The sequence below is a fragment of the Labeo rohita genome, chromosome 17 (assembly GCF_022985175.1).
Source record: "Labeo rohita strain BAU-BD-2019 chromosome 17, IGBB_LRoh.1.0, whole genome shotgun sequence".
NCBI classification, from domain to species: Eukaryota; Metazoa; Chordata; class Actinopteri; order Cypriniformes; family Cyprinidae; genus Labeo; species Labeo rohita.
Genome location: NC_066885.1, coordinates 24,347,842 through 24,373,176, shown reverse-complemented (window position 1 = coordinate 24,373,176; position 25,335 = coordinate 24,347,842). Strand labels below are relative to the sequence as shown.

The 25,335-nt window shown below is 37.1% G+C and overlaps 2 protein-coding genes and 1 long non-coding RNA gene across 3 annotated transcripts; 2 read left to right on the top strand and 1 right to left on the bottom strand.

The window, feature by feature from the left end:
* Positions 1-983: 983 nt before the first annotated feature.
* On the bottom strand, positions 984-6,112 carry slc30a1b (solute carrier family 30 member 1b). Its single transcript, XM_051132590.1, has 2 exons — positions 5,177-6,112; positions 984-2,262 (listed from the first exon to the last, which is right to left on the bottom strand). The coding sequence occupies exons 1-2, from the start codon at positions 5,772-5,774 to the stop codon at positions 1,406-1,408; spliced, it is 1,455 nt and encodes a 484-aa protein (XP_050988547.1). The 5' UTR covers positions 5,775-6,112; the 3' UTR covers positions 984-1,405.
* A 2,376-nt stretch (positions 6,113-8,488) lies between these two features.
* LOC127179397 (uncharacterized) lies at positions 8,489-9,594 on the top strand. Its single transcript, XR_007829522.1, has 3 exons — positions 8,489-8,537; positions 9,272-9,354; positions 9,538-9,594. It is a non-coding gene; the product is annotated as an uncharacterized LOC127179397 (long non-coding RNA).
* Positions 9,595-16,195: 6,601 nt separating this feature from the next.
* Positions 16,196-24,441, top strand: kif3cb (kinesin family member 3Cb). Its single transcript, XM_051134115.1, has 8 exons — positions 16,196-17,938; positions 18,022-18,123; positions 18,232-18,354; positions 20,269-20,387; positions 20,498-20,614; positions 20,702-20,810; positions 21,903-22,060; positions 22,162-24,441. Exons 1-8 carry the CDS (start codon positions 16,499-16,501, stop codon positions 22,268-22,270), a joined length of 2,277 nt encoding a protein of 758 aa, XP_050990072.1. The 5' UTR covers positions 16,196-16,498; the 3' UTR covers positions 22,271-24,441.
* Positions 24,442-25,335: the final 894 nt, after the last annotated feature.

Sequence of the window (25,335 nt, the reverse complement as noted above, 5' to 3'; positions counted from 1 at the left end):
TTGTATTGTATTGTATTGTTTGAAAATATAATAAAGCATTATATATTTCTGTGGATCAGGGTCAGAAATTAGGGCTTAAGCCACAATTGTGGCAAAAAAAATACCACCAAAATTAACAAAAATGTCCCATAAATTCAAAACAAAGGGGCAAAAAATGCCCCTGCACAATTAAACAATGTATTACGACTGTCACGATTAAAATGAAATGTGAAAATGAAAGAAAAGCGACAGTTTGTGAAATTACATTTAGATTCGCTCACTCTGAACGTTGTTTTGTGCAGCGTTGAGCCTTACAACCAATCAAATGTGATTCTATTGAGTTTAGGAATGCATTGGCCAATCAGAAGCGCTTAGATTGTCTGAAAACGCGCCAATCAGAGGCGCTTAGATCGTCATCATAAACAACACAGTGCAGATACGATGTAAATATAAAAGACTAATTTCGTGATTCAGTGATAATGGGACTTTTTGCAGAACTTGTTCTAGACTTGGCTAACGTCATTGACCGATATGTTTGTCTGTGAAGCCAGAATGTGACGTGCTCTAAACGAAACAAAAACGTTGTATATTGTTTTCTATATCTACAATAACGTTTTTCTCATAATGCAACCCTATGAGCTCCTGTTTTTACATGTATAATGTAATTAATAAAAGGTTAGGAAAAAAAACAGGCTATTATTGGTCTAATTAAAACAACGTTTACAATGCCAAAATTTGAATTATTTTAGATTTTTTTAAAAACATGTATGCTTGCATTGGTTGGCAAAAGTGTATTTTAAAGTGTTTCATTTAAAATAAAACACAAACTCAAACTCAAACTAATGCAACATGAATTTGCATATTCTTGGAATATGATCTCCTATTAATATGCATTGATAGATCTTCATTTGTAAATATGTAAAGCGACCTTTATATCTATCTACCTAGCTATCAACAAAAACCAACGTACGTGATATGGATAAAGTTACATTCAGTTTTTATATTCAGTTACAAATTCAGCAATCCCAACTCTCTGAGACATACTTCTGCAATAAGCAGATTTGAAATAGTCTTTAAAACACACTAATACGCCATGAATATGCAAATTCTTGGAGTAGAACTTAAAACTATTGCTAAAAAATAAATATCTCCTATTAATATGCATCAATATATCTCATTTGTAAACACATACAGTGACTTATATCTATCTATCTAGCAATCTGTAAGAACCAACATACATAATAAGAATAAAGTATTCAACACAGTATGAAATCTAATGTTGTTGGGTTTAACAAACCCAGCTCTGACACATACTTCTGCAATAAGCAGATTTAAAATAGTCCAGAAAATTGCCCTAATTTGACACATTTCCTGCAACAATCAGCTATGAGCAAGTAGGTGTGTGCAAAATAATGTCCTTCTCAACCTAAACCGTTGATTCCATCTCCGTATGTACAGCATTCTCCACTTCTTTCTGATCAGCCTGTCCTACAGTGTGGCTGCAGGACTTTTCTTTACTCTTGGTCGACTCCACCTCTGGCTTAGCCGCCCTTTTATTTGGATTACAACAAAGCTTGGGTTTGCACTGACTTCGACAGGAAAGCTCACACTGAGAGTCAGCAGCTCCTTCAGAAACAGGAGAAAACTCAGGCTGAACAGTTGTAGCATGGATGCCTTCATCGTGGAAGATGTCTTTAACACGTTTAGCTATGCCCATGTAAGCAGCTGGATCCGCGCATTTGATGTGAGCGGTCGCAATAATGCGAGACCCAGCCAACTGCCAGATATGCAGGTCATGAACGGCCGTAACTCCATCCAAGCTTCTTAGCTTCCTATTCAGCTTGTGCATATCGATCTGTTTGGGTACTGTTTGTAGGAGAATCAGGGCCGACTCCTTTAAGAGAGGGAAAGTTGTGTAGAGCAAAATACACACCATTATTACACACAAGGTTGGGTCCAGGTAAAGCACCCAGCATGGTCCGGCTACAGAGACTTTTCTAGGCATCCTGTCGGGTGTTTTGGATATGCTCAGGACTGTGGTGTTAACATGTTGTTGTTCAGTCATGTGGCTGCTACGGCAGGGGTTGAAACAGATTTCGTCGGTGTGGCATGGCGTCCACACAAAGGTGAAGATCAAGGCGTTGACTACCACAATGACGGACCCTAATGCATCGCCGAGCACGTGCAGGAACACCCCACGCATGTTCATCTGGGAGGCAGTCTCGGGACTGTGATCCAGGTCCTCCAACGAGCCCTTAGCAGTGATTTTGATGTCAACGCTGTCTGAAAAAGTCAAAAACAGCAAAAAAAAATTAAGATGAAGAATACATTGTTTTCAATTATACATGTTCTTAAATGTTATGTGTATAACAATGTAGCCAAGCTACAGTTTCAGGACTATAGGGTTTGCACAGTTTGCACAGAAAAAAATATTTTTCATAAAACTGCATTGGCTTTTAAGACACTGTTCCACACTTTCTGAATTTCCATGTTTTTTTTACATTACTTTTCCAGTCGTGTGAAGACTGGATGCCAAAGAAGAAATATTATCTTAAAAAAAATGGTGGTGACTATAATATTTCCATGACCTTTTTAAAGGAGAAGTCCACTTCCGAAACAACAATTTACCAATAATTTACTCACCCCTTTGTCATCCAAGATGTTCATGTTTTCAGTTGTAAAAAAATTGTTTTTTTGAGGAAAGCATTTCAGGATTTTTCTTCATATAATGGACTTCAATTGTGCCCCCGATTTTGAACTTCCAAAATGCAGTTTAAATGCAGCTTCAAAGGGCTCTAAACGATCCCAGCCGAGGAAGAAGGGTCTTATCTAGCAAAACGATCTGTCATTTTTTTTTCAAAAAATAAAAATTTGTATTCTTTTTAAGCACAAAAGCTTGCGTAGCACAGGCTCTCGGATGCACGTCCATGGGTCGTTCTTGAACGATTCGTTAATTTTGAACGAATCTTTGATGTGACTCGTGAAGAACGAGTCATCTCAGGGAGTGATTCGTTCAGTCGCGCATGTGCAACATCCTATTAGGTTCTGTACTGGAATTAGTTCACCTGTTTCGAGTCTTCAGGTTTTTCGAGTTGTTCGTTCATCTAATGGGGCTGTCACATGATGCTGATTTTGCTAAAATGAACGAAATGACTCGAAAAAAAGATTTGTTCATTTTGCTGAACGAGACTCAAAGGTCCAAGTCGGTAAAATGACCCAAACTTCCCATCACTACTACGAATCATGTCTAAGTTCACCGTCTGTGTACTCCGGCTAAAAAAGGTAGAGTATGGCGAAAAACTCCATCTTATTTTCTCCTAAAACTTCAACGTCCGACACATTGTACCTTTTTTAGGTGCAATTTCTAACTCGAGAAATACTACTAAAAACATAAAAGAAAAAAACTATGAGAAGAGAAAATGGTGTTGACTATAGATATTTCTATGCTGTCTTTAAGATTTTATTAATTTTGATGACTGTTCCAGGCCTGAAAATCGCACTTTTGAAATTCACTGATTTTTTAAGACAGGGTTCACTTTCTGAATTTCCAGCCGTTTGGGGACTGGATACCAATTTTTAGCTAAAGAAATACTAACTACTAAAAGTTATGACTTGTCCAGGCCTGGAAATCACACTTTTGACATTTCCTGATGTTACATGGTTTTAAGATAGAGATCACTTTCTGAATTTCCATGTTTTTTTCCTCATTACTTTGCCAGTCATGTGAGGACTGGATACCAATTTCTAGCTGAAGATGTACTAATAAAAAAAAGGTGTTAACTATAGACATTTCCATGACCTTTTTTAAGAATGTAATAATTGTGATGACTGTTCTAGGCCTGGAAATCACTTTTTAAAATTCCCTGATGTTCCATGATTTTTAAAGACAGGATTCACTTTCTGAATTTTCATGTTTTCCCATTACTTTTCCAGTCGTGTGAGGACTGGATACCAATTTCTAGCTAAAGAAATACTAACTACTATTTAAAAAAAAACAGGTGTTGACTATAGACATTTCCCTGACCTTTTTAAGATTTTAATAATTTTGTTGACTGTTCCAGGTCTGGAAATCACACTTTTGACATTCCCTGATGTTCCATGATTTTTTAAACTGGATTCACTTTCTGAATTTTCATGTTTTCCCATTATGTTTCCAGTTGTGTGAGGACTGGATACCAGTTTCTAGCTCAAGAAATACTAACTACTATTAAAAAAGTGTTGACTAGACATTTCCATGACCTTTTTAAGATATTAATCATTTTGATGACTGTTCCAGGCCTGGAAATCACACTTTAGAAATTCCTTGATGTTCCATCATTTTAAGACATGGTTCACTTCCATGTTTTTCCCATTACACTCTTAAAAATAAAGGATCCTTATTGGCATCAATGGTTCGATGAAGATCCTTGAACATCCATAAAACCTTTCAAATGCAGATAATGTTCTTATAGTAAAAAATGGTCTTCAGATTTTTTGGGGGATTTTTTTTTTCTGCAAAAACACCCCTTTGGAGCCTTTATTTGTACTTTGCAGTTGTGTGAGGACTGAATACAAATTTTTAGCTGAAGAAATACTAACTTCTATTAAAAAAAGGGTTGACTATAGACATTTCTCTGACCCATTTAATATTTTATTCATTTTGATGACTGTACCTGGAAATCACACTTTTGCAATTCCCTGATGTTCAGTGGTTTTAAGAGAAGGTTCACTTTCTGAATTTCCATGTTTTTTATACTTTTCAGTTGTGTGAGAACTGGATGCCAATTTCTAGCTAAAGAAATACTAACTATTAGAAAAAGGGTGTTGACCATAGACATTTCCCCCAATTATTTAACATTTTATTAGTTTTGATGACTATTCCAGGGCAGGAAATCACACTTCTGAAATTCCCTGATGTTCCATGATTTTTTTAAATCAGGATTCACTTTCTGAATTCCATGTTTTCCAGTCATGTGAGGACTGGATCCCAGTACTTTCAAGATTTACGACATTCCCTGATATTTGAAGGTTTTCCAAGACTGTGTGAACAGGACCTTTGAAATTTCAAGAATTTTCTTTTTTTCTAGGCGTGAAAATTATTTCAAAATTCCCTAATATTTCCAGGTTGGACTGTAAGAATTAAAAATAAAATAATAATGAAAAAGCAAGTATGCAACATTTATATTGCTTACAAATAAATAAAATTGTAATTGAATACCTGGTTTTAGCTCAGAAGTTCGGTCTCCTTGAGAACTGTTGCTTTCTCTCATGAGATTGCATGCTTCTTCATGTGCCTTTGGTTTTTCATAATCTTTGCGATTTGTCTTGTGAGCATGAGAGTGTCCAGAATGAGAGTGACCACCGTGAGAGTGACCACCATGCGAGTGTCCGTGTCCACCAAACCCTGCGTGTCCGTGGAACAGGAAAAGACCGAGTACATTCACCAGGAGACCGGCAACACCAACCCAAATGACCACGCGTGGATTCTCAATCTCGTGAGGCATCGTATAGCGCTCAATGGCTTCTAATAAAATAGTGAAGCAGAGGGCCGTCAAAAACACGGCGTTCACTAAAGCTCCCATCACTTCTGCGCGGATCCATCCGTACGTGTTTTTACTTGTGGTACGAGTTGTCTCCGCAAATGTCACCGCGATTAAAGCCACTATCAAAGCTATTACATCCGACAGCATGTGAAAAGAGTCTGACAACATTGCGAGAGATGCAGTTATCCTGCTTACCACAACTTCAACTATGAAAAACACAAGCGTCAAAGACAGCATGCACAGCAAACGCACCCGATTCTGTCCCAAACCCATGGCTCTCTTCAACGGCAAAGCAGTGATAATTAGTTTCTGTTAGTATTATTTAGGTATTAAGTATTTTTACATTTCGTAACCAAAACGGTTTTAGATGTCTACTGCATTAACGCTTGTCATAAACAAGATATTAAAGCTAATAAAAATAAACGCGTAAACGCTGTTGCTATTGGCAACTTACGACTTGACAGTTACGCGACGCACTAGAAAAATTCAGCACACCGAGACATTCATTCATACTTGTGGACAGAAACACCGGCCGCGATATACTGATGATGGAATAAAAGACGCTCATGAATCTCCAGGACAAGTTAAACGAAACTTGAGACTTTGCACCCGGACCGGTAAAGTTCTCCACACGGTCTGAGCGGGGACACGCAGCCCCATTGGCCGAATATCACTGAACGCTGGAGTCACATGGTCAGTGAGTCAGTGAACACATTCTGCAGCCTTTCAAACAATGTAAATCATAGCAATCAGTGCAAATGGATGAAAATTAGTCCAAGGTGTGCACAGATTAGTAACATTGGTCATACAGATAGATTATTATTACCAATAAACTTAATAATCATAATTCTGAGTCACATTAGTATTATAACCAAGCCTGAAAGTGCTGCACTGTAACATTAATCATGTTCGAAATGACTGTACCTTATTTTTGCACCCAAAACGCTGCACCCAAATAGACAAACAGATAATCTATCTATCTATCTATCTATCTATCTATCTATCTATCTATCTATCTATCTATCTATCCGTCCATCAGTCTGTTGTCCGTCTATCTATTGTCCATCAGTCTATCTATTTGTCTATCTATCTATCTATCTATCTATCTGTCTGTCTGTCTGTCTGTCTGTGTCTGTCTTGTCAGTCAGACTGTCTATTTATCTATCTATCATCCGTCCATCAGTCTGTTGTCCGTCTATCTATTGTCCATCAGTCTGTCTATCTATTGTCCATCAGTCTATCTATTTGTCTATCTATCTATCTATCTATCTGTCTGTCTGTCTGTCTGTCTGTCTGTGTCTGTCTTGTCAGTCAGACTGTCTATTTATCTATGTATCATCCGTCCATCAGTCTGTTGTCCGCCAGTCTGTCTACCTACTTATCTATCTGTGTGTATGTTTTGTCTATCTGTCTATCTATCATCCGTCCATCAGTCTGTTGTCCGTCTATCTATTGTCCATCAGTCTGTCTATCTATTGTCCATCAGTCTATCTATCTATCTGTCTATCTATCTATCTATCTATCTGTCTGTCTGTGTCTGTCTTGTCAGTCAGACTGTCTATTTATCTATGTATCATCCGTCCATCAATCTGTTGTCCGCCAGTCTGTCTATCTGTTGTCTATCAGTCTATCTATCTATCTGTCTGTCTACCTACCTATATATCTGTGTGTGTTTTGTCTATCTATCATCTATCTATCTATCTGTCTATCATTCGTCCATCAGTCTGTTGTCCGTCTATCTATTGTCCATCAGTCTGTCTATCTGTTGTCCATCAGTCTATCTATATATCTATCTATCTATCTATCTATCTGTCTGTCTGTCTATCTGTCTGTCTGTCTATCTGTCTGTCTGTCTGTCTGTCTATCTGTCTGACTTGTCAGTCAGACTGTCTATGAATCCGTGTATCATCCGTCCATCAGTCTATCTATCTATCTATCTATCTATGTATCTATCTATCTGTTGTCCATCTATCTATCTATCTATGTATCTATCTATCTAATTCAAAATTAAAAAAAATGCCTTATTGGCATGACTGTAAAAAATACAATATTGCCAAATGTTTGGATATACTGTATGTGGAGGGACATAATAATAACAATGAGAAGGTCTAAATAACAGAAGAGGGAAAAAAACATGTAAAAACTATCTATCTACACACACACATACTTGTTTATACAAGAATATAAGAATGTCCCCACAAATATAGTAAAAACAGAAATATCCTACTCTGTAAAAAAAATCAGTAAAAATATAGTATAATATACTGTGATAATTTGAAGGAATTTTCTGTATTTGGTTTTTACGGGTGTTTTTCTGTATTTTTGAATTAGGCTTTGCATTGTGGGAACAAAAACCTGCGTGGTTTATCAGTGCCAAAACAGTGAAGAGAAGACGCGGAGAGTTTCTAGGTCAAAGTGTCAGGAATTAGGAACGGTGTGCTCTGCATTTAACCCATCCAAATGCACACATAGTAGTGAGTAGTGAACAAACACACACACCCCCCCAAAGCAGCGGGCAGCCGTATTGCTATCACTGCGGCAAAAGAGGAGCAGTTGGGGGTTTGTTTGGGTCTTGCTCAAGGGACTCACCTCAGTTGTGGCATTGAGGGTGGAGGAGCACTGGTTATTCACTCCCCCCACCTTCAATCCCTACCTGACCTGGGACATGAACCCACAGTCTTTCGGTTACAAGCTCCCTACTCCCTAACCATTAGGCCACAGCTGCCCTTATACTGGTTATTCACTCCATCCACCATCAATCCCTGCCAGACCTGAGACTCAAACCCACAACTTTTGGGTTACAAGTTTGACGCTCTAACCACTAGGCCACTACCCCAAAAAATTAAAGTTGCTTTTGAATTTGGGAAACCCATTTTTACTCTCCGTGGCAAATTATATGTTGTTAAATGTCACATAAATTGTTTACGTAACGTTAAGTTGCTGTCTGGCTTGTTTGGCAAATGAACGTTTGGCAAATGAATGTGATGATTCTCTGCATATCATCACATCTTCCTCGTGGAGATTCTGCCAAATGAGGTAAGCTTAGACCTTTTATTGTCTTGTTTCACACACACACACAAACACACACACACACACACGGATGATAAAATGCAAAACAGAAAATAATTCGACAACGTTACTAGCTGTCCGTGAAACGACTGTGTAAACACAGGCATCCGACGCGCGGCAGCCGCACCAGAATGCCGCTTCACGCCAGCTTGCCACGTTAGCTCATCCAGTTATCTTTCGCACTCTAATGGACAAATGCACACGGCATTATGCCAAAATGACCGTTGCTGGCGAGTGACCTCGTAAACACAATCTGACCCGACCGTAAAGACGGGGTTAGATCTGATGTCCGTCAAACGTGCGTCATGTTTTAAAGGGTCATTCATAGTGTTTCTTTTGTTTTCTTTTCTAATGACAGGACGTGATTGCTGCTGTACGGTGAATCTCCAGCACACCTGCATTCTTATCATGGGTTTGTTTTCTGTTCTATTAACAGTTTTATTTAACATTAGTGTTTAGTATTGGAAAGAAAATAGTTATTGAGTCATTTATTCTGTTGAATTTCACAACAGTGTGAAGTTGGTAGCTGTTTGATGCGTCAGATGCCTGTGTTCACACAGCCACTTCACAGACAAAGTGGTAGTAACCTTACCAAATTGACTGGATTGATTTCTTTTGCATGTTATCATCATTGTGTGTATAAGGTGTGTTCAAACTGCTTGTTGTTATGTATATGGTCATTTTATAATGTCTTTTTTAAGGTGATGGGCAGTTCAAGATTGCTGTCGTTCAAGAAGTTAATGACCACATCCCCTGTTGAGGTTGTGAGCTACAAATACCCAGAGTAGGCAGCACTTACACTGGAATTCATACAGAAGCAACACATATGTTACGAAATGTGTATAAAGCATTTGGTTGTGTTGCTGTTTATTTAGTTGAAAATAATGAGGTATATTGTAAGACATAGTTGATCTGACAAGATCAAGACATAGTTGATCTAATTTTTTGTCATATCCATTTCTTTTAGAATTTTCCTGAAGAAATCCTAAACGAGGGTTGAGGTGAAGGCATCCAAGTGACTATGCATGAACAATTTCAAAAATCCATGTAATATTTGAGCTTTTTTTAAAATCTCTAAATAGCACTTGGATTAAACATGCACTGTAAGCCCATATACGTTGATTCAACGTAAAAAAATTATGGAAACTCGTTCCCCTAAAAAAGTTAATTTTGTCTTGTTGAACAAGCAAGAGATCTTACGTTTAAAGAACTTAACTTTTACATATAATTTTATTGAAAACTTTTAGTTATTGGAACTAACATAATCTGTTATAATAACTAAAATGTATTAGTTTAGGTAATTTAAAATACTAAATTACACTAAATTGCTTTAGTTGTCAAAATTAGTTTGTATTTTTTTTTTAGAATTTACTCTACAATGCACAATAAGCCACCAAAAAAATGCATCTTACAAGGATTTATTTGAATTTTCAAATTCAACATTTCAAAAAAGTAACTTCGCCAACTTTTCAATGCATTATTATGCATCTTTGCCAAACTCTAAATAGGCACACTATGTACTCATATATAGTTACACTATTGCATAAACATTTGCCTAACTAAAGGCAGAATATGAATTACTGCTTTACTATAAGGCATAAGCATTTGCCAAAATCTGAATAGGCACACTGTGATCACTTACACTTGAAAACTTTTACATATTGTAAAACATCAATATGTTGCATAAACATTTGCCTAATCCTGAATAGGCACAACATGTTATATTAAACAACATAAATGTACATGTAAACATTAGCCAAACTGTGAAGAGGAAAAATATACAACCTCTGAATAGGCATATAATGTACTATTAAAGTGCTTAAACATTTAACAAATAGGCATAGTTTACATGAAATGAAGACTTGAACGTCTCATATGGCGAGTTGATTTGACAGTGCCAAAATTTTGCCTTTTAGCTCCTTTTTACCCAAGCATAGCATCACCTGCTGAATGAAATGAAATGTCTTGGTCATACACTTGGGATAGTCGAGATGCAGGGCGTAGGTCAATCCAAAGAGTAGACACATAGCCTGAGGCAGATTCTCCAAATTGTCCATCACCACATTCCCTTCTAAAATAATTCCCACAGAGGATGGATGGAGGTGGAAAGACTGGAGATGCTGTGCCACAGCTTCACTTTCTTTGGTTAGGATTCCAAGTGGAACATGCGGAAACTCCTCATCAGCAGAAGACTGGATATGGAAGCAGGAATTATAAAAAATTAAATAAAAAAATTAGCCGTCTAATATTCTTTAAGATTAACTTTTAACAAACATGTGGATAAATAAAGAGAAACATGTACTGTGTAAGTGATTTGGGATGCTTTGTCAATTATGTGCATACAATTCTGTAAAGTAAATATTAATATATGTTTGTCTGTTTCTTAAAGGAACACTCTTTTTTTTTTTTTGGAAATAGGCTCATTCCCCCCCCAGGTTAATAAGTTGAGTTTTACTGTTTTGAAATCCATTCAGCCATTTTCCTGTTCTGGTGATGTCACTTTTAGCATAGATCACTGAATCCTATTAGACCAATAGCATCACGTTCAGAAATGACCAACAAGTTTCGATATATGTCCTATTTAAAACTTGGCTCTTCTGTAGTTATATCATGTACTTATACCAGTGAAAAATGTAAAGCTGTGATTTTCTAGACCGATAAGATTAGGAACTACACTCGCATTCTGCTGTAATAGTCAAGGAAGTTTGCTGCCGTAATATGGCCGAAGCAGGCAGAGTAATACACACAGCACATGTGCAAATGCTAACCTAGCTGGGAACTAATTTCAGGCGCTGTGTGATATTACTCCGACTGCTTCGACCATGTTACAGCAGCAAACTTCCTTGACTATTACACCGGAATGAGAGTGTAGTTCCTAATCTTATCGGTCTAGGAAATTGCAGCTTTACATTTTTCGTCCGTATTAGTACACAGTATAACTACAGAAGGGTCAAGTTTTAAATAGGTTGATCGTTTTTGAACGCGATGCTACTGGTCTAATAGGATTCAATGATCTATGCTAAGCTATGCTAAAAGTGATATCGCCAGAACAGGAGAACGGCTGAATGGATTTCAAAATGGTAAAACTCAACTTATTAACTCTGGGGAGTTGGAGAATGAGCCTATTTCCCAAAAAAGTGGAGTGTTCCTTTAGTAATAATAATGTTGTATTATCAAAATATTATAAATTAATTTAAATGATATACACAGTGATGATGAGATCACTATAACTTAATGTAATTATTCTAGAGTACATTTAAGTTTTAAATGGCAGAGAAAAATAATACTTACAACGCATGTTTTGAAGAACTCTGTTGGGTCATCACCAAGTATAACAGGAAGCCCTCTTATAGCAGCGCATCTCATGTCAGCAAGGTCTGAGGTCTGAGGTACAGTAGAGGCAGAAAGATAATTGTCACAGAAAATTTCTACTAAATATTGTTCTGTCCATTTTGCTTAAAGGGATGGTTCGGAGTAGATTTGACTTCATTGCTATGCACTCCGAAGCCCATGTAAATACCCCATCCGAAGTTTTTTTTTTTACTACCTTAGTCGAACATTGAGGGAGATATCAGAGTTTTTCGAATGGCTTGCTACTGCCCTACATGGAACATGTGATGTGTCTTGTAAATTGCACCACTAAACGTGCAAGTAATCTTACCAAACTTCTACAGTAGTGTAAATAGGGTATGTACTCACAAAACGCTGCATCGGAAAATTTGTAAGTCCACCATGAGTGTTTTAAAAACAACTTTTACGCGATCCCTACTAGTCTCAAAAACTACAAATGGCGACACGTCGACGTCACTTCCCTGGTTTGGGAAAAGCACAAAAAAGTCCACCTACTATGTCTGTGTGCATGTCAACGTATTAGGTGGACTTTTACATGCTTTTCCCAAACCAGGGAAGTGACATCGACGTGTCGCCATTTGTAGTTTTTGAGAAAGTTATGCTCCAACTGTTGTGCTAAATCTTGAATTTCTGTCTCACTGGCTTCTCCACTGACATCATCTGTGACATTATCCTGGTCTAATTCTTCTGATATCATCTGATGGGAACATTGCTGAGCATCTCTAATACTGCCATCATTTTCATTACTTCCTATTCTTACTACCAACTCTGGTTTAAACATGGTCTCATTGTGATTTCTGTGATGCTTAGATTTGTGAGAACTGAAAGTAGAATATACTTTGCTCTCAAAGCTGCAGCCTTGAAATGGACACTGAACACTTTGGTGGTCTTTGAGGTGTCTACGCCGAAGGTGGGCAAAATATTCAGTATCCTGACATGGTTCAAGAAAATCACAAAGCTGGCATCGAAGCTTAACTTGAAACGGTCTTACAGACTGCTGTTCCTGTGATATTGTATGAAAACGAGACAAGTGTATTTTAAGGCTATTAAAAGACTTGAAAGTACATAAACACTCCTGGTATAGGCATGGAAAAGGTTGGCTTCTTGCATAGCTCCCATGTTTGAGTCTGTAATTGAGTCTGTTTTAACAAATGACCTCTTTTGTCACACGAAAACACACAGTACTTACATGTCCACATTTTGCTTGTGGTTTTCTTGGAACCTGCAAAGTATATATAAAAAAAAATCCACATTAGATAGGTTATATCTGGTTAACCACAAAGCAAACTGTATTTAAAATGAAAGATCGGTTTAGTTTTTTACAAACATTTTGTAAAGCTATCAAGCATGACAAGGCAGAACAGACTTATTTGTTAAGATATTTTAAGTAACTAATTATCTTGGCTAACACCATGTGGATTAGCATTAGCTTGCATTTTTTCAATATCTAACTTGAAATATTTTCCATCACATGCATGAAAAATATTGATTTGTATATATGTGTTAATACTTAACATACAAAAAGTAATGTGAAATGTTAAATAGTTCGCGCTGCATTTACTAAAACCCTTGAACGAACAATCTGGTGAAATAAATGGTTTCTGTGGTCATTCACATTTGTTAAACACAAACGCCATGCTGATGACCACGCGGTTGAACTTTCTTAATATCGAACTCTGAATATTATCAATTATGTGCATGAAAAAAGATCGAATTGTTAACTCTATTAAGTAAGTTAATAGAAGCCGTTTATGAAACTGCGCTGCATTTACAACACGAACAAAAATTAACCGGTGAACAAATGTTCAACAAGAACACAATCGAACGTTTCATCTATCATGTCCGTGCGCTTACATATATTAACCAAAAATAATTTAAATTAGTCAAAAAAAAGTTCACACAAGCGTTGGTACAACAATGTGCAAGTCTGCACAGGCGAATTAAAAGTGATGAAACACACTGTGATGTAAATGCACCTTTAATTTATGTGTATTTAACTGTTAACTCTCATTTAACAGAGTTTTGTTGTGAAGTAAATGTTAAACGTAAAGAAATGCAACTCACCGTGCAGCAAACGTTCAAGCAGCCATGTTGTGTTCCGTTCTGTCTCGTTTTTCAGCCTGTTGCCATTGGCAACTGATTAAAATAAGCGTATGTACGTTAATTAAACTTAAACCAATAGGTAGAATAAGAAAATGCAGGAAAATCGTGCATTTAACTAAAAAAAGCTGGTAATACAGCAAAAGTGTAAGAGTTTATGTTTATTGTCCTTAATAATTTTGAATTGAAATAACTTCAGGGATAACAGTGTGCAGATAAAAGGAAAATAATACATCCCTTATAATGAATTGCATCCCTTTAATGATATTTCAGTTATAATGAATTGCATAACTTCAAAAATTTGTTGTCAAGCCACTGGAGTCACATACTTTATTGATGTTTTTATACGTTTCTGAACCTTAAAAGTAGTAGTTGCGTAGGCTATCAATAGAGGGATAGAAAGTACCCAGATTTCATTAAAAATACTCTTTATTCTAAAGATGAATGAAAAGATGAATGAAATGAAAAGATGAATGAAAGTCTTATGGGTTATGAATGGTATGAGGGTGAGTAATTGACAGAATTCACATTTTTGTGTGAACAATCACTCTAAACAATATTGTTTTCTCTTATAAGAAAAAAAGTTTTTAATCTTGACTGTTTTACAGTTTGAAGTTTACATTTTGTGACCACTATTTAGTGCAACACCAGTATTGTACGAGTGCTCACGTTTTCTTTTTTTAATTCTGTCTGTCGCTGTTTAAAGCTAAACTGTCTTTTACAATACAGACAATTTTTGGTGTTTGACACATTGTTAAATTAATTGATTTGATTGATGATATTATTTTGTCCTAACCAATTTAAGGCAAACAAAAGCCATTGAATGCACTTTTAAAAGTGTTTACATGAAGTAAAAATAAACCATGTTCAATTTGTATATTGTGCTGGATTTATTTGCTTTATATATACTCTGCCCTCCAAAAGTTTGGAAACACCCCTGGCAAAGTGTGGTTTTGGGCGATATCAGCATAAATCCTTATCATTTTTTGGTGCAAATACATTAAAATAACTTGACATTATCATTGAAGACCAGCAATAATAATTTTCATTTTGATTGCATAATAATGGCAATATATACATGTCAAAGTCAGGCATGCCCCTTTGCCAGCTGTGATGCCTGGTTACTGGTTTAAACTTGGCCCGGGTTTTTAAAAGATTTTTGGGTCAGCACACCTTAATAGCTTCAACAACTGATTGCCAATTAAGTTTAGAACAATGAATTGAGGCCCAGAATATGCAGAGCTGTAATAGCTGCTAATGGTGGATATTTTGATTAATCGAAAATGTATTTTTTTTTAACGTATAAACTGTTTATATAATAAAAAATGTTTTCGTAGTTTGTGTTGTCCCTTATTAGTGCAAAAATTATCACAAACTAAAAAGGATTTATGCCAGTATTGTCCAAAATCCCACTTTTCTAGGGCGTTTCCAAACTTTTGGAGGGCAGTGTACAGATGTAGATATAAATGCACCATTAAAACAGAAAAAGTTTTTTTTTTTTTTTTTGTTCACAAAGTCCAGGTAATGAGCTGCCAGTACCTTTTCCGTTTTTTACGAAATATTTTTTTTACAGTGTACTTTGTGACAGCGAGCGCGTGTGTGAGAGAGGAGGCGCGGTAATGATCAGACTGGCGGTCCTGATGGGAGAAACATGAGTAAAGCCGCTGACGGGCTAGGATGCCAGGCCGGTATTCTCCTCCAGCGCCACGGGCCTGGGAGGGTGAGCCGCTGTGAGTAGGCCGCGCCCCGGATCAGAGAGAGAGTAACGCGTGCGGCCACCGGACCCCACCCCTTACCTGGACCCTCTCCTTTACAATTACCCTGCACAACGAGTTCACCAGACCCCCTGTTAATTTTACACACTCCTTCCCTTTGGCCACTTTATTCCCTGTTTTGATCTTTTTACGTTTTCTAAATTGAACTTAAAATGAATTAAACTTTATAAATTATATTTTTGAGCTGTCCAAGGATTGAGCTTCGCTCAAACTCAAAACAAAAAGATTAGTCACATAACCTAATTTTCAATTAATAATATTTTTCTTTTAGTCATCTCTTTTAACCAGATACAATGTTTGTGCTTTGTTACTTTTAATAACTTAATCGCCAGTAATCGTATGATTCAATCATTCTAACCCACACACCGAATGCGTCAGCACCTCACGCAGAGAGAACACAAGCTAGTCTACCTATCAGCAGCACGCCGCCTGTGAGCGCGCTCCGTCTATTGTCTGTGAGGAGCAGGGCGTGTGCCGCCGGAGCAGGAGATGCGAGAGGCTCGGTGCATGGAGCGGAATGCAATGATGGCGTTGGACCAAGATGTTCTGCGCTCCTGTTTTCATAGGATGGACATACATTTGCCGCATTCAAATGCGTATGTGTAGCTTGCATGTGAATGTGCGTATTTTATTTCATCCTTCCACGCAGTCATATATAACACAGCTGAATATTACAGACGTAGAGGCTTTTTCAGAAAAACGATGAAGAGAAATAATAGCCTAGTGCGACCGCGATCCATGTCGATCGGCAAGAAATCAGAGGCGGTGAAGGTGGTGGTGCGGTGCCGCCCTTTAAACAAGAAGGAAGAGGCAATGAATCAAGAAAGAATTGTTGAAGTAGATGTCAGGCTGGGACAGGTGAGCGTGCGCAATCCCAAATCATCCGGAAGCCTCCTAAAAACATTTACGTTTGATGCGGTTTATGACGCGGGTTCGAAACAAAACGAGCTGTATGACTATGCATGCAAACCTCTTATTGACTCTGTTTTGCTCGGGTTCAACGGAACTATATTTGCCTATGGGCAAACTGGCACTGGCAAAACATATACAATGGAAGGTGTGCCCACAGACCCCGAGAAGAAGGGAGTCATCCCAAATTCATTTCAGCACATTTTCACTCACATATCCAGGTCGCAGAACCAACAGTATCTCGTGAGAGTGTCTTACATTGAAATATATCAAGAAGAAATACGAGACCTCCTCTGCAAGGACAACAATAAAAAACTGGAGCTGAAGGAAAATCCCGAGTTGGGTGTCTATGTCAAAGATCTCTCATCTGTGGTGACTAAGAACGTAAAGGAGATTGAGCATGTCATGAACTTGGGGAACCAATCCAGATCTGTCGGATTTACCAAAATGAACGAGCGAAGCTCGAGATCTCATGCGATTTTTGTCATAACTGTTGAGTGCAGCGAAATGGGCATTGATGGTGAAGACCACATTCGTGTTGGAAAGTTAAACATGGTGGATCTGGCCGGCAGTGAGCGGCAAAGCAAAACGGGTGTCCAGGGACAGAGATTCAAAGAGGCTATGAAGATAAACTTGTCTCTTTCCGCTCTCGGAAATGTTATCTCGGCTTTGGTGGATGGGAAGAGTACTCACGTCCCCTACCGGGATTCCAAACTCACCCGGCTGTTACAGGACTCCCTCGGAGGCAACGCTAAAACCGTTATGGTGGCCACCGTTGGACCAGCTTCGTGCCACTACGAAGAGACGCTCACCACATTGAGGTACGCCAACAGAGCCAAGAACATCAGGAACAAGCCAAAGATCAACGAGGACCCCAAAGACGCCCTGCTTCGCGAGTTCCAAGAGGAAATAGCCCGCCTGAAGGCGCAGCTCGAGGAACGAGGGATGCTGGCGAAAGAAAGGAGGAGACGGAGGAGAAACAGTATGAGGATGAAAAGGAGCATGAGTAGCGGAGAGGTGGAAACTCCGAGAGATGGGGAGGTGGGGGTCGTCGAGACCGTTCAGGAGGAGACTGTGGAGGACTATTGGTGGAAGCAGCAGATGGCCAAGACCTCCGCCAATTACAAGCCTGATATTAGCAGGAAACTTGGCACCGTAGACGAGAAAGCAAAGAGTGTGGAAGAGTTGCTGAAGGAGCAACAAGCTATGGAAATTTTGATTGAAAAATACAAGGTTTGTTCTTTCCACACATGCAAATTATACTCTATATCATTCATAAATCACATCATAAACTGTGTGCCATGTTTTTTTTGTAGGCTATGGAAAGTAAGCTTCTGGTTGGAGGGAAAAACATCATTGACCACACTAATGAACAGCAGAAAATGCTGGAACTGAAGAGGCAGGAGATTGCTGAGCAGGTGACTTTAGCACAAATTAGCCATATAGATATTAATTATAATACATAGCAACATAAAACACTTTAAAAATCATAATCTCATTTGTGTGTGTGTGATAAATCCTTTTAGGATAGAATGGAAAGAGAGATGCAGCAGCTGATGTTTGAACAGGATGAAGAAACAATTGAACTGAAAGAAACGTTCACCACTCTGCAGCAAGAGGTGGAATTTAAGACCAAGAAACTTAAAAAGGTACGCAAGGTCTCACAAACCCACACACACCTCACTGTTTTTGAAGCAAAATGAAGTGTAAGTCTAGTCGAGCACATTATATGTTAGACTTACGTATAAAGAATACTCGATTCTGATTAGTCATTTGTTGTGGGATTCTGTTGTCAGTTATCTTTTCTGTAAAAGTGGTTCTTAACCAGGGGGCCAGAACCCACTAGTGGGTCTCAGAAAAGTTCCAAGGCCCCAATAAGTCTTAAAAGCATTTTTAAATGTAATATTTAAAATTTACATATCATCTTATGAGTACAGAATATTCTTTTAATATTGTCTTGGATAAAAGAAGGCCTTGAGGCAAAAAGCTTGAGAGCTAAACTGTATGTTTGACATCTGTAACACTGTGGTAGTATCTGTTATATCACTCTGCAGTCTCTTTTCTCCCATATAATTCAATAATGCCAACTTAAATCAATATTTTATGGCCAGGTATTTATTTATACTACCAGTCAAATGTTTTTTAATGTTTTTTAAAGTCTCTTCTGCTCACTAGGCCTGCATTTATTTGATCCAAAGTACAGCAAAAACAGTCGAATTTTGAAATATTTTTACTATTTAAAATAACTGCTTTCTATTTTAATATATTTAATTTTTTTTTTTAATGTTTATTCCTGTGATCAAAGCTAAATTTTCAGCATCGCATCATTACTCCAGTCTTCAGTGTCACATGATCCTTCAGAAATCATTCTGATATGCTGATTTGTAGTTCAAGAAACATTTTTTATTATTATCCAGATTTAAAACATTTAAGTACGTATTTTGGGGGATTTGGGGGGGTTATAGAAATGAATACTTTTATTTAGCAAGGGTGCTTTAAATTGATCAAAAGTGATGATAAAGCCATTTATATATCTTTCAAAAACATTTAACTGGTAGTGTATTTGGTAGGTTCATAAATCATATAATGTACAATAGGCACAATAAGCAAGGTCCTGATACCTGGTTTATTTTGTGATAATATCTGGCTCATTGTACATTATCCACATTCATATTTATTCATGATCATGGTTTACTCTAGGCATCATGGATCTTTTTCAGGCCTGTCATATTTCCTTTAGACTGCCTGCTTAAAAAGTTTAGCCTGTGTTTTCAATCAGTTTGATCAATGTGTTTTCAAAGTTCACTGGAGTGTACTGTTTTTCATTCACTTCACAAGTCTGTATAAATATTGAATATGTGCTCTGAGTTTGTCACACCAGATAAAAATGTATTTATTACCAATCAGCCAAATTTTAATGATAAAAAACACCAAGTAAATCAAATAAGGTATCAAAATCTTGAAAAAAAAAGCAGTATTCTCTGCCCTCAAACCTTGGGGGCGTGTCCATTGTCAACACTGAAACAACGCCCACCCACAGGAAACCTGCCGCCTCTCTTAACTGCCAAATACAAATAAATTTAAATAAGGAGACTGAGCTGTTTTGTGAATTATTGCAAGCAGGTTTAATGCATTTAGCTAGCTAGCAAACCGTAGGGTGTAGTAACTAATGATAATGGCAGTACCTCACAACTGAGCATGCGAACCACTGACGCTAATGCGCTGTAGTTATTATAGTGTTAGAGGAGGGGCCATGCTCATTGGCTCCAGTACGTCATCGTAACATGAATTCAGGCCCGCCCTAAATATCCTGAACACAAAAAGGGTGAAAAACTGTTTACCGGTCTACCTCCACAATTCAGTACTACATAGTTCACAGTCTTTGTAATGTGTTTTCAGCAGTACATTCTCTAAATTGCCTTTACATGGACTTTAAATGATGTTTGTAATATGTACTTGATACTTGATACCCTGTTTAATACAGCTGACATTAGTTATGTTTATTTCTTATATTTTAGTCTTATTTTTACAATAGTCAACACCGCATTGCTTGTTCATCTTAGTTTTACAGTAAGCTGCAGCTGGTGAGGTCTGAGATTGGAGATATCATCAATGAACATGTCACAATGAGGCAGGAACTGGAGCAGACAATGAACGAGCTGACAAGAGAGATGAAATTCAAGTAAGTCCCACATGTCCTCATGGTTTAATTCTAAAATAAGCTATAAAAAGACAAAACTCCTGTACATTGCATGATGGTTTTGTCATTTGTCCCTTTATATTTTTTACCAGAAACCTGATCATTGAGAACTTCATTCCTCCAGAGGAAAAGAATAAAATCATAAATCGTCTCCACTTTGATAGCGAGGAAGACCAGTGGAAAGTCTTACCTCTTCTTCCTTCCGAAAAGTACGTAACTTCATTCCTAACATTAGAGGAAAACGAGGATGATAATGTTCTTATCTGATGATTATTGTATTTTCTCTCATTTTCCAGTAACTCCCCTCTCGTCCGACGAAGACCAACTTCTGTAGTGGGACACAAGAGACCAATTAGTCAATATGCGCAAACTGCCACTGCAACCGGGTCTCCCTCTAGATACAGGGTTGGTATTGTACAGAGATAAAGTCATTTTTCAAACATTTTCATCATTATGGAATTAAACATTAAATATAATATATCAGTGTTTTAAGATAATAATACAGTTTTTAATGAATTTAGCATTTGAGGTTAATAAGATTTATTAGGTTTTTGAAATATCTTATGCTCACTGAAGCTGTATTAGCAGTTGTAGTCAAAATTATTCATACCCCAGAAACTGTAGTATTTTACAAATACAAGCTTATCTGTAGATCCAAAATTTGGTTAAAAAATTGCATCTATAACAGTTATACTGGCATATTAAAAGTCATAATGTCAGTATATGATGTAATATTTTTGAGTTGTATCATTTTTTTCTAATGTCATAATTATTCAACCCCTATTCAACTTTGGTGTTTTCAAGTCATTTATTATTTTGGTAACACTTTACAATAAGGTTTATTTATTAACATTAGTTAGCTACATTAGTTAACATGAACTATGAAGAACAATACTTATACAGCATTTATTAATCTTAGTTAATGTTAACTTAAGCATTTACTAATGCATTATTAAAATCACAAGTTGTGTTTGTTAACATTAGTTAATGCACTGTGAACTAACATGAATAAACAATGAGCAACAGGATTTTTATTAACTAACATTAACAAAGATTAATAAACAGCATAATAAATGTATTGTTCATTGTTAGTTAATACATTAATGTTAACAAATGACACCTTATTGTAAAGTGTTACCATTATTTCAGCATCATTACTTCAGTCTTCAGTCACATGATCCTTCAGAAATCATTCTGATATGCTAACTTGGTGCTCAAGAAACATTTATTTTTATTATTATGATTATATTAAAACAGTTAATGTTTGTGGAAGCCCTTTTCAGGAGTCTTTGATTAATATAAAATTCTAAATAACAACATTTATTTTAAACACAAATTTTTTAACATTTGTCACTTTTGATCAGTGTGCCCTTGCTGAATAAAAGCATTTCTTACTTTTTTTAAATAATAATAATATAAAAAAAAATCTGACCCCAGTCTTTTGAACTGTAGTGTATAATATTTTGAAATATTGAAAAAAATAATTTGTTGTTCCAGGCTGAGAATGTTATGCTTCTGGAACTGGACATTTCTCCACCCACCATGGTGCCGTTGGACCTTCAGAGGTCAGATATAAGGACCCAAGACTTGATACGTGACTTTGGCCATTATAGAAAGCGGACGACCGCATCGCGGGTCATGAAAGCCAGATCGTGGTGAGCCCCCTGCACAACATCCAATGTTCAGCTGCTACCCAGAAAGCTAAAATGAACTTGAATGTCCGCATTTTAACCTTCCTTATTTATTCCTCCTCAAGGTACCAAGGGCCAAGTCAATCTGCTTCTTCATCAGCCAGCTCTATGGCCTCTGGGCCCGAATGCTCAGCCTCAGCAATGGGGGCTTGTGCGGCAGCCTACCAGCCTTGAGCCTGTACAGTGTGTTCCGCCTGCAAGCATAGAAGCATAGAAAGCACTTAATTATTCTTTGCACTCTTTCCATGAGCTTTAAACGATGCCATTTGTCTTTTTCATCATCTTGATTTTTTAGCATCAAAGCTTAGTCCTTTTAAGCACAATTGTCTCCTGTATACTTGAAAACGCTAGTGTATCCTGTTTAAGCTTGTTTGATGTCATTCTTGAACAGCAATGCAGACAATAAATGGATCATAAACAAACAATTTCTCAACATTTACCACGTTACCACACATTTACCACAGTTTAATAAAGTAGAAATGCAATCTTGAACTGTGCAAACGTAAATATCAAACCATTACTTCATATACACAGCATCTGAAAAAAAAAAAACACAAGGGGACGAGGGGAGTTTGAACAAGGATGCTAGTATACCATAGCTCACATGACTGTTGGCTACATACCACTGTAGGCCACTTTAGCTTCATTGCTTTGGGAGGTTGATCACAAGTTTGGATTAGGCCAAGGGGCAAGAATTAACCTTTCATGCACATAGATGTACTTACATATTATTTGGGCGCTAAAGGTCACCATCCAGTCCAAACTGTCCTTATTTACTTTCTTGATGAATGTTCTTGTTTATTTAGTTGATGCATGTTATGCCACAAAAAATGAATTTAATTTCATTCTGTTTGCTCCACCTATGGCTGCTTAAAGCTATAACTCACCCAAAAATTAAAATCACCCCATAATTTACATACCCTCAAGCCATCCTAGATGTATATGACTTTCTTCTTTCAGACGAATACAATCAGAGTTGTATTAAAAAATGTCCTGGCTCTTCCAAGCTGTATAATGGCAGTGAATGGCTGTTGAGATTTTGAAGTTCAATAACGTTAACTGTCATACTCACGTTCACGAGAGAGTGGCGCTCCAACGGATAATGTAGGATGTAGATGAATGCGGTGACGAGACTACCATATTTTTGCCGGAGCTTGTGCTACGCTACGTTTTACTTTATCCGCTGGAGCACCACTCTCTCATGAACGCATGTACAACAGTTAGCGGAAGCTAGGGATTACGATTATTAAAGTTTTAAGTATTTTTCTTACACAAATGCATCAGAAGGCCTTTAATAAAGGAGAACTCCACTTTCAGAACAACAATTTACAAATAATTTACTCACCCCTTTGTGATCCAAGATGTTCATGTCTTTCTGTCGTCAGTTGTAAAGAAATTATGGTTTTTAAGGAAAGCATTTCAGGATTTTTCTCCATATAATGGACTTCATTGGTGTATAAATTTGTATACTTTTTAAGCACAAAAGCTTGTGTACTAGCACTAGCTCTGGGATGCACGTCCACAACGCTACGTACTATTGAATCACATCGAAAGATCACGCGGAACTACAGACCCAGTGTTTACAAAGCGAACGCGCAAAGAGTAAGGAAGTGCAAGTAAGTTTGTAAACGCTGTTTACAAACAAAAAGGTACAACGATGTCGGACAATTTTGAAGTTTTAGGAGAAAATGAGATGGAGTTTTTCGCCATACTCTACCTTTTTGAGCCAGAGTACACAGACAACGAAGACGTAGTGTCATGGACACGCAAAAATGACCGATTGTTTCGCTAGATAAGACCCTTCTTCCTCGGCTGGGATCGTTTAGAGCCCTTTGAAGCTGCATTTAAACTACATTTTGGAAGTTCAAAATCGGGGCACCAATAAAATCCATTATACGGAGAAAAATCCTGAAATGCTTTCCTCAAAAACTATAATTTCTTCACGATTGAAGACAGAAAGTGACATCTTGAATGACAACGGGGTCAGTAAATTATTTGTAAATTGCTGTTCTGGAAGTGGACTTCTCCTTTAACCCCTCGGAGCCACGTGGAGTGCTTTTAATGATGGATGGATGCACTTCTCAACACCCATTCACTGCCATTATAAAGCTTGGAAGAGCCAGGACATGTTTTAATATAACTCTGATTGTATTCATCTGAAAGAAGAAAGTCATATACACCTAGAATGGCTTGAGGGCCAGTGAATCATAGGGGAATTTTCATTTTTGGGTGAACTATCCCTTTAATTAATTTGGGTTAAAGCTACATGAATCATTGACATAACTGGGCAGTAAAACTGTAGTTCCCAGCATGCTTTGCAAAGAATTGAATTATAAGTGAGTAAATTTAGAAATGAGTGTTTTTCTCTTTCAAAAAGGAAAAGCCAGTGTTTAATGTTTAGTTCTGTTAGATGAGTTTCTGTAATGTTCTGTCATTTATCAAAATAAATAAACAAGTTGCTCTCACGTATTTAATCATTTTAAATCTACTTAACATAATTCATCTAATAACCAAAACTGTTCATATTTTATCAACTATAAATAGCACTAAAAGTGAAAAGGCATAATGCTTGGTCATGAGGTGTCAACATGGCACCGGTCATGAGGGGGCGACCTGCACTATGTAGAATAAAACAAGTTTGTTTAGTTTTTTAAAGACTAATATGAGTATTTTTATGAGTCTTCATATCTCTCAGTATGTTTTATAACATAAATGCTGTGGTAAAATGTTTGATAACAAAAGTGCTATTAATTTCCTGTGTAAAACATTTTTAACTTGCAAAAGACCACTTTTGAATGCTTAAATGAACCTTTAACTTTAAACGTGCTTTTTGTTTTATTAAGTGTCACTATAAAGTGCCCAAATAGTTTAATGTTGTATTATAATTTAAAACTCCAGAAACTAGTTTTTTTTGTTTGTTTTTTTTTATGTTGAATTGAAACGTCTGCTTGTGACATCTTCAAGTCTGCCACTAGGTTTGCATTGTGTTGTTTAGTGCAATGCCAGGCTAAATGCATCGAAAACTAAGCACATATAACTTTTGATTATATATTATCCATCTGTGATCTAATATGTGAAAGTAAAGCTCTTGTTTTAAGCCCACGATTATAAATAGCATCTGTTAAATGCACTGCTTGTCATTTGACCGGTAAAAACATTTCAAACTGATACTATGAGTAAGCGTGTGCTTCTGGTTTGGAGTTTGAAACGTTTATACAAATGAAAACAATGGACAGAGA

Coding starts and splice junctions, on each gene's coding strand:
- slc30a1b (XM_051132590.1), bottom strand. CDS start 5,774: ATGGGTTTGGGACAGAATCGGGTGCGTTTGCTGTGCATGCTGTCTTTG. Junction 2,263..5,176: donor AACTTCTGAGCTAAAACCAG/GTATTCAATTAC, acceptor TGACTTTTTCAG/ACAGCGTTGACATCAAAATC.
- kif3cb (XM_051134115.1), top strand. CDS start 16,499: ATGAAGAGAAATAATAGCCTAGTGCGACCGCGATCCATGTCGATCGGC. Junction 20,811..21,902: donor GGTCTCCCTCTAGATACAGG/GTTGGTATTGTA, acceptor TTGTTGTTCCAG/GCTGAGAATGTTATGCTTCT. Junction 22,061..22,161: donor GTCATGAAAGCCAGATCGTG/GTGAGCCCCCTG, acceptor TTCCTCCTCAAG/GTACCAAGGGCCAAGTCAAT.